Source organism: Chaetodon auriga, chromosome 21 (assembly GCF_051107435.1).
Source record: "Chaetodon auriga isolate fChaAug3 chromosome 21, fChaAug3.hap1, whole genome shotgun sequence".
Taxonomy (NCBI): Eukaryota; Metazoa; Chordata; class Actinopteri; order Chaetodontiformes; family Chaetodontidae; genus Chaetodon; species Chaetodon auriga.
The window spans coordinates 12,548,430-12,562,990 of NC_135094.1; the positions used below are offsets into that span (position 1 = coordinate 12,548,430).

At 42.1% G+C, this 14,561-nt stretch overlaps 1 protein-coding gene across 1 annotated transcript in view; it reads right to left on the bottom strand.

The window, feature by feature from the left end:
• The window catches only part of LOC143314530 (uncharacterized), an 81,497-nt gene that overhangs the window by 40,297 nt on the left and 26,639 nt on the right, over positions 1–14,561 (bottom strand). Inside the window, exons 7-9 of the mRNA XM_076721594.1 lie at positions 12,045–12,164; positions 7,094–7,261; positions 4,635–4,814 (exon numbers count right to left, since the gene is read on the bottom strand). Of these exons, the coding sequence (XP_076577709.1) occupies positions 4,635–4,814; positions 7,094–7,261; positions 12,045–12,164 (468 nt within the window). The remainder of the gene's footprint in view (positions 1–4,634; positions 4,815–7,093; positions 7,262–12,044; positions 12,165–14,561) is intronic.

The window sequence follows — 14,561 nt, forward strand, 5'->3', positions numbered from 1 at the left end:
CAACCTCCAAAAAAGAGGGACTGTATATAAGTGAATTGATAATAATGAAGAAACTGTTCTTTCCAGTCTAATTTACAGAGCACATTCATTACAGGTACACACGTGTGATGCAGACATAGTACCCACTTTAACACATGACAGTCCTTCATGCCAAACTGAGCCATTCGCTCGCTCTCTCTCCCTCCCTCCATCCCTCCCCTCCTCCAGTCCAACCTGCATGATCCAGGGATTGTTTTGACCGGAGTTGAGGGCTCGTTTGTAACTGTCCGGGGGGATTGATGGAGTTAACTTGGCTCTTTGACCTCTCACCTCTGGCTGTCAGTGGCCAGGCTCGCTAAACACACTAAACCTGAGCTTCGGCAAGGGGAGGGAAAAAAAAAAAAACCACTGCACTTACACTGCCATGCACATAGCAGCTAAATCACAAATGAGCGCTCGTGTAAACACTCGGAAAGAGGCAGAACCCTGGACAGGAATGATACAGGTTGTGTTCTGCATTCCACGGACAGAGAACATCTGCGTGCACACGCACAAAAGAAGTGACCGCGCCGTTCACTACTGTTACAAATACAAGTCATTCCACTTACCCATCGCAAACGCTTACTTCCTGCCAATTTCTAAATCTTAGCTTGATTTGTCTTTGAGCGTGCTTGCATGTGTGTGTGTGTGTGTGTGTATGTGTGCGTGCATCAATTCCCAATGTGAGAGCATGATAGGCAGAATGGATGTTGATAAACACCGGAGGATGTCGTGTCAAAACAGACAACTTGTCAAAACGACACACTAACTAGGTCAATCACAAAGTTTAAGGAGAAACTTTGGAGTGGAGCTTTGGTTTATGCATATCTCTACATGGATGTCTACGCGCGTGTGATAAGCTTCTGAACGAATCTGCAGGAGGGGACCTCCAATATCGAAGGTATTTTTAAATCAATGAGCTCTTAAGTGTATCTCAGTCTCAATGTGTTCACAGATACGCACGCACACAACACTCAGCGCAGATACAGAATCCCTACTGACAGGCAATGACAAGATAAAGAGAGGGAGGAAAAAAGGGGGAGAGGACGACAGGAGGGGGAGAAATAATATTTGAACAGTTGGGGGTGGAGGGTGGCGACGAGCGGCGGGTGGGGGGGGGGGTGGGGGGGGATGAAAGGGAGAAGTGGCAAGGCAAGAAAAGAAATGAGCAATAAGTGAGATCAAGAGAGAAAGCAGGGAGAGAGAAAAATCAGTAAGCTTTTCAGATGGTTGTAAAGCATTGTGAGCAGGACCGGTGTTTGTCCAAGTCCAACCTTGAAGGCTTCAACAACCTTCCACAATGCTGCTTGCCTTCCACTGTACCGCTCTTTCTGTCATCCTTTCAGCCTTGTTTGTTTTCGCGCTCCTTCAGCCTCCCTTGTCCATTTCAAATAACATGCATCTGGAATTCTTTTACCCAACGCGCCTTATGGAAGAACTCTGAAGGCATACTTCTTAAACTGAGGTCCCAGCGGAGGAGCTGGAGACTCTCTATGCTGGAGGGTTAACAGTGGATAAAATGATTGGACATCTCACATTAAACAGATTTTTATTTCCATGCTGCATTTTAAGCACATGGAGATGAAAATGAGTTTTGAGGGTTTTTTTCTCCTCTTAGTTTCCATTTGCTCTGAAGGTCCTCCATGCAGATTCCAGTCATTGATCAGCTGCCACCAGCGCATTCAGAATCAAACATTTAAATAATTATTGTGATGCTTTGAAGACATAACAGCCTTAACCGTCACACAACAATGCCATTTTTGGTGTGTTCAACCTCCCCGAACAGCACTATGGCTCAATTACGTGGCGGTAACTTTCCCAAATCTCATGGCCACAGCCAAGCCTGCTGTGAAACCTCTACCCATCACAAGATACCTCTCCTTATCTCAACTTTCCTACATCCTACAACCTCTCCTCCCTTTCCCCTGTTTCTCACACTAAATCCATCCATCTGTCTAACTCATTGCCTCCCTTTCTCCCTCCCGTGTGCATCTACGCCCTGAACGTTTAAAAGAGGAGCCTCCAGAGAGCCGCGCTGTGACTTTTGGTTCTGAAAAGATGAAGCAGATCATCTCTGAGACAAAGGCCCTTGTCATGTTAATGGCTTCACTACTTTCAAGTTCCTCAATGGGGGAGTTTGGGGCAGTATAACACTTTAACCACATGTTAAAGCTACAGTAACATCTGGCCATTTGCATGATGATGTGTGCGAGTTGGTGAAATGGAGAGAACTACGAGTAGAGATGGAGAACAAGTAAAAAGGGATACGGATAAACAAAGGATGAGGGATTAAAAAGACATTAAGGAGGATTTTGTGCTTAAAAATACTATTTTTTCCGCAAAAAAAAAAAAACATCTGCTTTTATTCAGTCAATTTCCCATGTTATGTTCGTTGCATTCTACTAAAACAAACAACAGTTGATCATAACAGCACTGTAGACGGACTAGTTGAGTATTATTTCAACTGTCAATGTTAGAAAAAAAAAACATACAGACACCTTTTATATAACACAATAAAAACCAGCAGTAAAGTAAACATCATCATCATAATATAACATTGTAGGATAGCAATCTAAATGCACCAGTGTTCATGCAAAATGCAGGCTTCCTTCCAATTTGAGCCTGTGTGGAGAACCCAATTTACCACTGATGAGACAAACATTGTTAAGACTTCATCTTTTTAAATAAAGAAATGTCAGCCCATGCCCAAAAATACAGTTGTCAGGTGGCCAAGCGGCTGGCTTCTATAACCATCAGGATTCAAGTCAGACCAGTGCTTCCTACTTCCCAGCAGTTTCAGAGAATTAGATCTAAAAAAAAAAGAAAGTGAGTGGACTACCCTCTCTTTTACAGAAAAGGCTAACTGCTTCCCTATTCTTCTGAGCAACACAGTCTGAGTGAGAGGGGGAGAGAGAGAGAGAGAGAGAGAGAGAGAGAGAGAGAGAGGGAGAGTGAATCAGCAGAGCACATTTCAGATGAAGGAGAGAGTGTTGACAGTATTTGTTCAGCTGTGCTAATGTTAGGACATTTAGAGCTGCAGAGGAAAATACTTAACACAGAGTTCTCTCAGTTTCACTTACATTCAAGTGGGAGAAGGCGCACTCACTCTCTTTTACACACACCTACTACTACCACTGTCCATACAATGATGGACTGAAGTTTGCATGAGTGAATGCAAAGCTGTTCAGTGTGTGAGTGTGTGTCCATGTGTGGGTGTGGGTGTGAGTGAGAGAGAGAGAGAGAGAGCTTGTAATAGATCAGAGGAAGAACAGTTTCGGTGCATAAAGCAGGGCCAGATGTGGAGCAGAAACCAGATCCCTGGACAGAACGTAATGGTCCGTCAGTTGACTTAAGCGGTCCAAACATGAAAGACGGAACCTCACACACACACCCACACACACGCACGCACACACACACACACACACACACACACATATGCACATGTGCGCATAAAAGTCGAGCTAATTGCACAAACAAACATTTGACCAATCCTGCACGGTTGCACGGCGTCTGATAACGGCTCATCCTGCAAGACTTGTGAAATCTAGACGCAACAGTGCGCTCCCATTATGCAAGATGACAACTGAATTAATGTCCGCCCCGCCAGAGTGAATTACAAGAGGTCAGAAATCTGCTCTAAAATGTTTTAATTAAAATATGTTATTTCACTGAAGCCCGTTTGCTGTCATATATGAGCTATAGAGCGTGTAGTCTTTTAAATGTGGACTTTATAAACTGGGAGACCGTTTTAACAATAGCTTCAGTGATAGCCAACAAAATCCTGACCTTGACCCTAACCCTAAAAACATTCCTAAAAACATTCCGAAATGTGAATTGTCAGTGAAGAGGCTCGCCAGTGAAAAGGACTGAACCTCGTGTGCTGCTACCCCCCCTTTTTTTTAACAAATCTAAGCTCTTGAAATTCAGGAATGCCTTAGTGAAAAGTATCTTTCCAGGCTGGTTAATTGAAGGTTAAATACAAACCACTAAGTGCTAACATACGCCTCTGGTAAATCACAGAGTACAGAGGATAAAAAGGTCTAAAAAGCAATATAGCATATGAACATTGAACACCCACGATTCTTGAGTTTTGCAGTGGTCTCAGACGGAAAAAAAAAAAGCCAATTTGAGCAGAATAATCCAAATTTTTGTCAAGTCTGTCATCGTCAATAGTGTGTGTTTTTAATAAGGCTCTAAATATCAGAACATCCCATTACCCATTATCTAAAACCTTATTATCAGCCCCATTGTAGAAATAGACAATGCCTGTCACAGTGAATATTACATTTGAAAATTGAATATTTAAATGAATCCCTCACCTGTGCGACCCTTCTTATCAGCCCCATTGTGGGAAAAGACAATGCATTACATTAAAGTGAATATTATATTTCATCTCCGTCCTGTAGAAACTGCGTATTTTCAGTTTAACCATTTCTTTTGTGACATTCTCCGCGTTGTGTAGAAAATGTTTCTTGACCTTGTGACCAAGCGAACTCGCTGATAATGTATCAACAGTTTAAGTGTTTACAATAACATGGCAAAGTTGGATAAGCAAGGTTTTCAAAGAATTCATATAAGTTAATATTTGAATGAAGACCTTGACAAAGGAACTTCACCTTCTTCTCAGCGGTGCGACGCACGTGTCTCAGTTCCTGCTGCAGACGCTCCATCTCTTTGTCGGCGTGGTGCAACTGGTCTTGAATCCGCTGCCTCTGCTGTCTTTCCGTGTTCAGGCCGGTTTCGGCCTGATCCAGGGATTGGCTGATGTCACTCAACACGCGCTCGCTTGTTTGTAACTGACGAGAAGGCAGAGATAGAAAGAACGGGGAGAGAGAGATGAAGAATGAGTCGAGAATTTGTTGTTTGAAGCTTCTCCAAAGGCTGAGAGAGGGACGGTCACAGGCAGCTGTAGAGAGCCGAGGAGGAGAATGCGTGCACCAACAAGATACAAGCAGGAGATGAAAGTAGAATTTAGGGGTGTTTGCCTCCACTCTGTCTCCATAGCAGTGAAAGGGAACATCATAAATTCTTTGTGCCAAGCTGGGGAACCCGACAGTTACCGCTTTGACTCAGGACCATTAAAGCTGCTTGACTACTCATCATAAAGTCGTTGGTGACACTCACTGTAGACTAGTGCTTCTTGAACTTCTTGAACAGATACCCCCTTTTTCCACCAAATTAGCTCCAGTGTTTGAACCACTTCCGTTCAGGATTCTTGAAATCCAGCTCACATTTCCACCAGTTTTCAGCAGAACTACTGCAATCAAGGATTACAGAGGGTGTTAACCAATGCACGGCAGAGTGAGAGAGTGGTAGCAAGATGGCTGATGGTGGTGGTTTCCTGCAAACTTTTATCCTCATATTACACCTTTTATCCAAAAACAAGCAAATACTCACTTCTTGACTTCTCTGTTGTTGTCCTCTCTTTCCAACCTTTAGAATATGACACTCCCACTGATATTGTCACGGTTCACATTTCAGGTCAAGCAAAAGCTTTGGTTCAAGCTGGGAGCCAACTTCTTTTGATCAAAATGTTACAAGCGGCTCAAAATTAGAACATGTTCCATGTTGGTGGGAAAGGGGTAAGACAGCTGTGGTTGTTTTTCTCGCATCTTCTCATCAGACAGGAGAAATAATGTGCCTTTTTTAGAAAAGCAGTTTGCTTGTAGATTGGCTGAGGAGTGCTACTTCAAGAATGCAGGTATCAAGAAAAACAGGTGCTCTTTGGATCCAAGGACTTATCCCAAGACAACCATTCTTCTCTTCTTTCTTTTTTCCTTTATTGCTACTTCCTCACTCTGGAGGTTTAGCTGGGCTATTACACTATTCAACAGGTATGCACACACACAAATGATGGTGCCAATCTCATGTACAGTGATGAATACTGGTACAAGTTATTCAAAATATCTGAAGTGTCACTAAGAGTGCTTAGTGGGTAAAAGTAGGAAAAGCAGCATTACGTCTATTGTTATTCAATGAATCTTGTATTATATGTAAGCTCCTTTTTAATTGCATTAAGTGTATTCTGTAACTCCTTGGCAAGACAGGATTCTGTATAGACAATGTTTCGATCAGTCAAAGAAAAAGAAGAACAGACTACTTTGAATCAGACTCAGACCTGTGACACTAAAAACATGGAAAGTGAACCCTTGCACTTGAAGATGAAATTGGTAACATTATCACATTTGAAATGCTGCCACCTCCAGAATACACCCATGATGTCAATGAGCTAACAGGGAAATTAAGTTAGTGTTCAAAAAGTAAGGGCATAAAGTCGCCATTTAAGAGAGTGTTTCAAGTGTTCCTAAAGTCAAGTGACTAAGATGCTTTTATGTTGAATACACTTTGTTTAGTTGGGAGCTGCGCCACTAAAATAGTAGTAATGAATGACTTGGTTTGGTCAAGGACACAGTAAATGGGTTAATTTAAGCCTAAAACACATCACAGCCACTCTGATACACCTACAGGGGGCGAGAGGAGGGAGACCAAGAAGGAGAGAGAAAGAAATACAGTGAAGCAGAGGAGGAGAGAATTACAAGAAAGGGAGGAAAAGGACAACGAGAGAAACCTAAAGGCCATTCCATTCATCATGCATATGACTCTTTAATGCTCCCATACATTACCACCAGTTCTCATTGGGGTGGGTGTGAGACTGGACAAGGGAGATGAGAGAGAAAAAGAAAGACAAGAAAGACAGAATAACCTAAAGGAAAAGTAATGAATGGATAAAAGATGGAAACAAAATAACATTTAACCCCTCCCCCACTCCTGGTCCCTCTCCTGGCTAAGTGATATTCATATGAACATGGTTCTTTATTGTACAACGAGCCAACCCTCTGTGGAGCTAAGATGGTGGCGATGAGTTATTAAATATGGAGAGAGGGCGAGAGGGGGAAGGCAGAGAGGAGGAGGGGAAGAAGGACGGATGATTAACTGTGAAGGAAGTAAAAAATGAGGAGAATTCCCCGATGTACCTGACTGGATTTGATTTAGGGAAGGTTGCCCAATTCTGTGCCTTATTTAAGAAGAGCTCCCCTCCTGTGTGTGTGGGTTAGGGTTAGTGTGTGTTACCTACTTTGCTCTGCAGTGAAGCCAGGCTGTCTTTGAGCTGTGTGTTGTCTTGGACCAGGTGTTGTGTGTGTTTCTCCTTTGTAGCCAAGGTTCTCTTGAGAAAGTCCTGTGTGGCTCGCAAGCCAACAACATCCTGATCCAGGTGGCTCACACGCTCCTCTCTCTCGTTCATCTAACACACACACACACACACACAGAAGCAAAAGAACAGTCTGTACCATATGTACAAATGTACAGATATGCTATGACTGGAGGCTGGAGGCTTTACCTGCCTTGTATTTATGCAAACACCAAAAGGACGAACATAAATAGCATTTCACCTCACTGTTAGTTTTCTGTCTCAGCTTGCCTTAAGTGGAGCCGCTACTTTCACCAAGTCTAGATAATTGTCAAGATATGCCAGTTAAATGATCTGATTTAAGCATTTTACATGATTACCCCTCTACACTTACCATTGTAGTAACAGAACTCCACACATTTTCTTGTAATAGTCTCTCTTGTGTGCACCAGATCTCCAGAGCACCAGCTCTAACTGATCAATGTGGGAAGTCTGTCCAACAATGTTGTTGCCAGATGTACTGGAATTAATTCAATGTGAAAACAACAACTTTGTCATGTTTCCTGAACCAAATATCAGTGGCATCTGATATTTGGTTTGACAAGTGTTCAAACTCTTGTCTCGCTGCTGCTGTTTGAAATTTATAGTAACGTGGAAAGCTGACATACCATTATTCTTATCATCAGCCTCAAAAACTAACCTACAGCACTGCTATCTTTCAGCAACGCAGAATAAAACAACATAATTGATGAAAAGTAGCAAACTAAAAGCAAATAACTGCTCGAGTAATTATTGGGTGAAGGAGATGGATTATTTCTAAGGAAGCAGACAGTGGTTGAACTCCTCACCCCTTGCATGAATGTGAGTGTGTGTGGGCCTGCGGTTCAGAACCCCTTGCCAAATCAAAGCCCCTATTCATTAGCACTGTGTTAAATGAGCATGAGTTAGATAAGTGAGGAGGCTCAGCAGACAGTCAGCACACACGCAAACACACACTCGCAGTCACTTTTTACAAAGCTCTCCATAAGTACATGCTGTTGCATATCAGACTGGATGATTTAAGGATTTGGGAGACTGGAAGAGCACATGCAGATGTAACTACACACAATATAGACTCACACACACATAGTGGGTACCTACAGTGCAGCATACTCCTTAACTCCTGATCCCTGTCTCGCTCTCTCATGACCCCCTCTAACAGCAGACTGCGGTTATGGACGTGGTCTTGGCACTGACACACTGCCTCCCTCAGCAAGTTCTCCAGACTATCCAGTATATATTGTATATCATCCAACCAACTGCAACAGTGAGCTAAAGGTGGTCTTTTGTGCAGTTAACTCATCTCCAGCATGGCTAATGGATGGTAACAATTATAAGCAATGGGGCAGCGAGTATTGCGACACTGAATTAAAATGACTCCTTTATCTGGATATTCCACTAAGTTTAGTGTGACTATTGGGAAATAAAATAAGTTTTACAAAAACCGAGACAATAATGTGTGAATTTCAGGCACTTCAGCCAAGTTCAACGCGTTGCATAAGTGGGCGAAAGTTCGTCTTTTTGTGTTAACCCATCTGGAGCGCAAGAGGGATTTCAGATGAAAAACGATTATGAAGCAAAAGAGCACATTTTCCACGCATTTTAAATATTATTACCATCAATGTTAAACCAAGTTAGAGCAATGATATCTCCTAAAATTCAGCTACTGTAACTGTTTTACTGTACTTACTTATGAGTACAATTCATGCTATTAGACACTAAGGATATCTCATATGCATTAGATATTATATACAGTATGTCCAAATTACTTTTGTCCATATTATCCAATTGCCATCATGAATTGAGAATCACTGTGTTTTTAACATATGTGCAAAAGTTGAGGATGTGTAAAAAATAAATCTAACATGCTGGCAGGCTCTTGTGCAAATACACACAAGAAAGCAGGGCAATTTTAGGCCTTATGTTTCGTAACTAACTTCAGTGATTAAAAGGCCACCCATCATTTCCCTGTTCAGATATCAACATCACTGCAACACAGCATGCATTTTTTCCCTTTGGATGACAAAATGACTTTGAGTATCTACTGCCAATTCAATTTTCACATGATTTGGTGTGTAACACTGAACATGAGAAGTAATTCTGAGGTCTATGTGTCAATACACGCTCTGTTCCTTGTGTGCAGCGCTCCCCTGCCATTGCCTTTGCCCAGAAGTTGTTTCTGTAATGGTGCCAGTGAAACAGAATTGTTTACAGTATTTTGCTGAACTGAAAGCAGTGCGGGACGGGTCAGATGCCCACATGTTTGCCCACACATAAAAGTAAACCCCAATCAGGCATTTTCATCCATGGATAACATTTTGTCAAAACCACTCAGAAGAAAGAGCCTCAAATCACGTCTGTCTATTTATTGGCTGTGTAGTGGCAACTGGTTACTTCATTGTTGTAGTATTCTGTCGTTTTGAGGACATTTTAACAGATCCATTCTCGACGTCTACTCGGTACTTAAATGCTGAGGTTGAACACTCGAAGAACAGCAGAGTTCTGATATCTCAGCTATAAAAATTTGATGAATCCGCATCTAAATTAAGGCATCAAATCAGGATTGGGAAATTAACAAGGCTGGTAGGCATGTAGAGTTTAACTACACGTGACAACCAGTACATGCAAGAGTAAATATGGAGAACAATCTAATAAATGTTAAAAACACTGATTATTCAGTGTCGTCTCAGTTAAGGTTATGTGCTGTTGCCAGATCCAACTAAACTAAGTGAGCGAGTGCACGAGGAAGCTAATGAATTAATGGATGGTGCAGTATTGTCCTTTGCAAAGCACCTGCAGGACAACACAGTAGCTGATGACATGCAGTACTTTGATGTTTCTTTAGGATGAAAGTTGAATGTCATGAGTTTTATCATCAGTGCTTTACTCAGTCTGTGACATAAAAGCATAAGCAGTTCTGTTACTTTCCAATCTACAAATCACAAAAATATCTATTTTGTGTTTGTGTTTATATCATTGATTCTAACTTATTATGAACTTTGTATTCTACTCAAATATTTTCCTCAATCCCACCCCCGGTACGGTCACAGCTATCTAGTCATGAGGCATCCAGTAAAGATCACAGTGTCTGTCAAAATCCCTCCTATAGCCCAAGGTCTTTACGGCGCTGACTTTCACAACTCCATAATGTTGTTACATAATTAATACATTATGGTGAGTTTTCTCATCTCCAAATCTGCCACCATCAGAGGTGATTAAAGAGTCCCATGTGGTCTGTGTAAAGTCTTTATTCTCCAGTGGGGGAGTATAGGACTTTGGCTGGAAGTCCTGAAGAAAGACTATCAGATTTGTGATTTTATTTCAAATTAGAGCTTAAGCCTTGGACTTTCATATTAGTAGAGTCCCTATTGAGAGAGAAACCTCAATCTGATCAAGTCTCATTACTTTAGCAATTAAAGTTTCACCCCTGGGGTCTTCCCCTTAACTCCTGGCCCCCCGCCTCCTTCTCTTTCTCCTCCTCCTGTCTCCTTTCCTTTTTTCTCTCCTCCTAGCCATTATATGTTTTTGCCACCAAGGTGGAGGAGAGGAGAAAGGGAGAGCGGCTTGCGCAAATCCTTGATTGACCAAAGTCTATCCTCCATCTAGGATTACGAATAGAAATGGAACATTTGAGGACAAAGGAAGGAGGGGTGAGATGGGAAGAGACAGACAGAAAAAAAAAGAGAGAAATTGAGCGTGAGTTGCAGAGTTATGGGCACAGAAAGGGAGAGAGAGAGGAAGAGAGAGAGGGTGGCTAATATAATTGAATTAAAAAGATGGAGCGGGGCCATTTCTAAGCAGGTGGGAGTGTGGAGTGAGAAAGAGCAGGCGAGATATTAACTTCTAATAAAAGAGAGATTAGAAAGTGGCTAGGAGGACTGCTCTGTCTTTACCTGTGGGAGTGACGGCCCCCACATAACCTTTCACTGCAATATGCACACTGATATTGGTCGCCATATTCTGAGTATACAACGCACACAGACAGACAAATGCATTGACACAAGCATTCATTCACGCAGCTGAGCCAAAAGAGCCGCATATACAGTACACAGACTGGATACACATATGCAGAAATATGTGACATTTGTGGAGACGCGCGAGCACACACGCACATGCAGTGCATTATCAGCTCTCATTCAACGATCCAACAGGCGGCAGCCATCAGATAATGAAGACGCAGCTCTTTGGGAAGCCGCTGCTATACAGACAATTAATTAACTAATTGGTCTAACGAGCTCGTTAAAGCCACGCTTTTTTGGCAGCCAGTGTGAATACATTAACAAGGCTAATTCAATTAAACAGGTGCAGATTTCACAGCTGCCTCTCTCACGGGCACACACACATACACACACACACACACACACACACACTCACAAATCCTACAGGTGTTGTGTACATGTTCGCTCCATTTGACTCTGATGTCTTTCTCAGCGAAACCTTGGCATTCGATCAAAAGCATAATGATATGCAGATCAAGTGGTGTGTGTTTGTGTGTGTGTGTGTGTGTGTGTGTGTGTGTGTGTGTATTTCTGTCAATGCCTGTGCCTCAATGGGCCGGTGTGCCTTTGAATCAAAAGTACAGCTCAATAAGCTCTAGTAGCATTTGTAATCTACATAATTGAAAGGGTACAAAATGAGTGGGTGGAAAACTGATTGAAGCACTATAATAGTAGAGTTAAATTAGCTAACAGAACCCAAGAGGTCAACCAAAAAAGCTAAAGCTCCCCAGTGCAATGCGTTTTTAATTTTCTCCAAGGGTCTTCAATTTTATAAATTCACGTGTGTGCGACCCTTCATTTTGGAATTTGTAACATGTGGCGTAACGCAGAAGCATTGTTTTGTCCACTTGCATGCTTACCTTTTGCCTCACTCCATTCAGCTCTTCAGTCAGTTGGTTGATCCTCACCTCCTTCTCCTGCATCCTTCGCTCAAATAAGGCACTGAGCTCACCCCTCAGAGACCCCATCTTGGCCTCGGCCTGGAACACAGCCAGAGGTTCAAATTCATTCTCTGACATGAACTGTAGACAAGCTTGTCTTCATGCAAAGATCCTCTGTTGTGAAAACTGACACAGAATCAATTGTGAGCGCTATTGCCTGGAATTATCCTTGTAAGAATACTGAATCTCAGTAAAATGGCATCACACTGAGATTGTTACCAAGATTTGATTATCTCACTCTGCAGACATAAAAGACAATACAGCGATTGTGCCCACGCATAAAGATGGACAGCACACACTCAGATTATACCTACTGTACATACAAGCATAAATTATGCTCGAGTCTGCGCGCACAAACACAGCAGAGTGGGACTTTTGATGGCGCAGGGCTTGTCTGAAGGTGATGGACTTGTAAGTCAGATGCGTGTGTCATTGCGTGGAGGTCACATGATATGATTTGGTGGGCTTGTTTTGTTATGGCAGCAGCGACAGCAGAGGCTCCCTCATAGGCTGATAAAGCGCTGAGGTCGGTGGTTAGCTAAACTCCCATGGAGATGATACCACTGATTAATTTCCTCCATCTTCATCGCCTCCACACCCTCCCCCATCCACAGGTCCGCCTACTTTCCCTTCCCCCAGCCCCTTCAGCCACTGCTGAATATTAAATCAGTCCCTTTTTTAATTTCCAGATAACCACAGTTCATTTTTCTCCAAGTGTCATATAGCCATGACATGGTGTAGCAGCCTATATATTAGGGATGGCTGATGTGAGTTATTGTTATTGTAATCTTTTTTCCATTTACTGCCTGTGTGTCCTACTGTACTATGCATGGCTAAATCATTACCTGCGCATGTGGTGCAAATATCGAATAACACCATTAGTAATTTGCAGTGAAATTTCCTATCTTGACAGTTAGACATGCTCATGTTGCTGTGTTAAGAGCCAAACAGCACCAAAAGTCTCTGTTTGACCGTACCATAAATATTGCCTGAGGAGTTTTGTGTAGTGTTTGCTTCCTGCTCGTTAATAATGATGTCTGAGTGTATATGATTGTTTGTGTGTACAAGTTGGCCAGGGAGAAAGAGAAGAGAGGTGAATCTATACAGCTGCAGTGTGTTTTTCTGGTGATTTTTTTTTGCCATTGAGCTCTACCACTTACAGGCTGTTAATCCTGCTATTTGTCCAAAACATATATACCTGCATATATATATATATACATATATATGTATTCTATTTGTAATCACACACTCTGCGATTACTGTGTGCATGCATGTGGACACAAACACACACAGACAGACACACACTATGTGTGCCATCACTCAGTGTCCCAGCTGCAAATGAAATCTCATTCTCTCTAACAATTTGAGAATCCCACTCTGAAATATCTCTCTGCCTCCTGCCTCCCCGCCCCCCTCTGTATTCTGGGTCTTCACTAAATCACACCCTGTTTTTCCCGACCAATCTGCACACCCTTTACTTTCCCCTTTATTCAAAACACATGCTGACCAGGAACCATCACACACGCAAACCTGCATGCGCTCATTTGTGTTTTTGCCAGCGTGATTAAATATTTATTAACCCTTGCATTTGCACACAAGTTAACACTTTGCTGTCCTGTAACTAGGCTCTGTCTCGCCTCCAGACAACAACAGCTGCTCTCAGGTTTTAGCTTTTCCTCTTTTGCGTTGTTGTGCCTTCCCAGCTTTATATTACTCCACATCACCTGCTTGCATAGCCTGGAACCTCGCCCAGGAAACTGAGGAAGTGGGAAGTGATTTGGAAAAATGAGGGCAATAAAAAAAAAACACAGGGATGAATGGAGAGATGTGATATAAGGTAATATGCTAACCCAATCAGCAGGCTGCTGTTTGCCGACAGTATAATCAACATATCGGCCTAATGTCATTACAGCTATATGAGAAATAATATTGCGTGAAATGATATTGTGCGGCGCGTGCATGCCTGTGTGGAGCACACATGAGCGAGCTCACGCGTCCAGATGTACGTATGACACAGAGATGCAAAATTCTGCATGCATGCACACAAAGCAAAAAAAAAAAAAAAACACAAAATAAAAAAATGTTATTTATTGCTGTATAAGGACTTTAAGTTTTGTTTTTCTTATGATGCAAAAAAATAAATAAAAAATAAACTTGCATTAAGCTGAGAAGATTTCACTAGTTCAGGACGATTAATTGACTGGATGATTGATATTGATTAGATTAAAAAAAAGTAGTATTATTCTACCCCTCTGACAATTTATTTGATTTGTTTTAAGATTTTAAGAAGTAAAACTAGATTTGCTTGAGAGGGTTATTGGTTCGATCAGTTAAAAATCGATATTTTTCACTTTGCGTGTGCGCACAAAAACACGCAGCCATCTGCATACACACACAGACTGCCCACTGGCTCTGACACAAGAGGATATTAGTTAG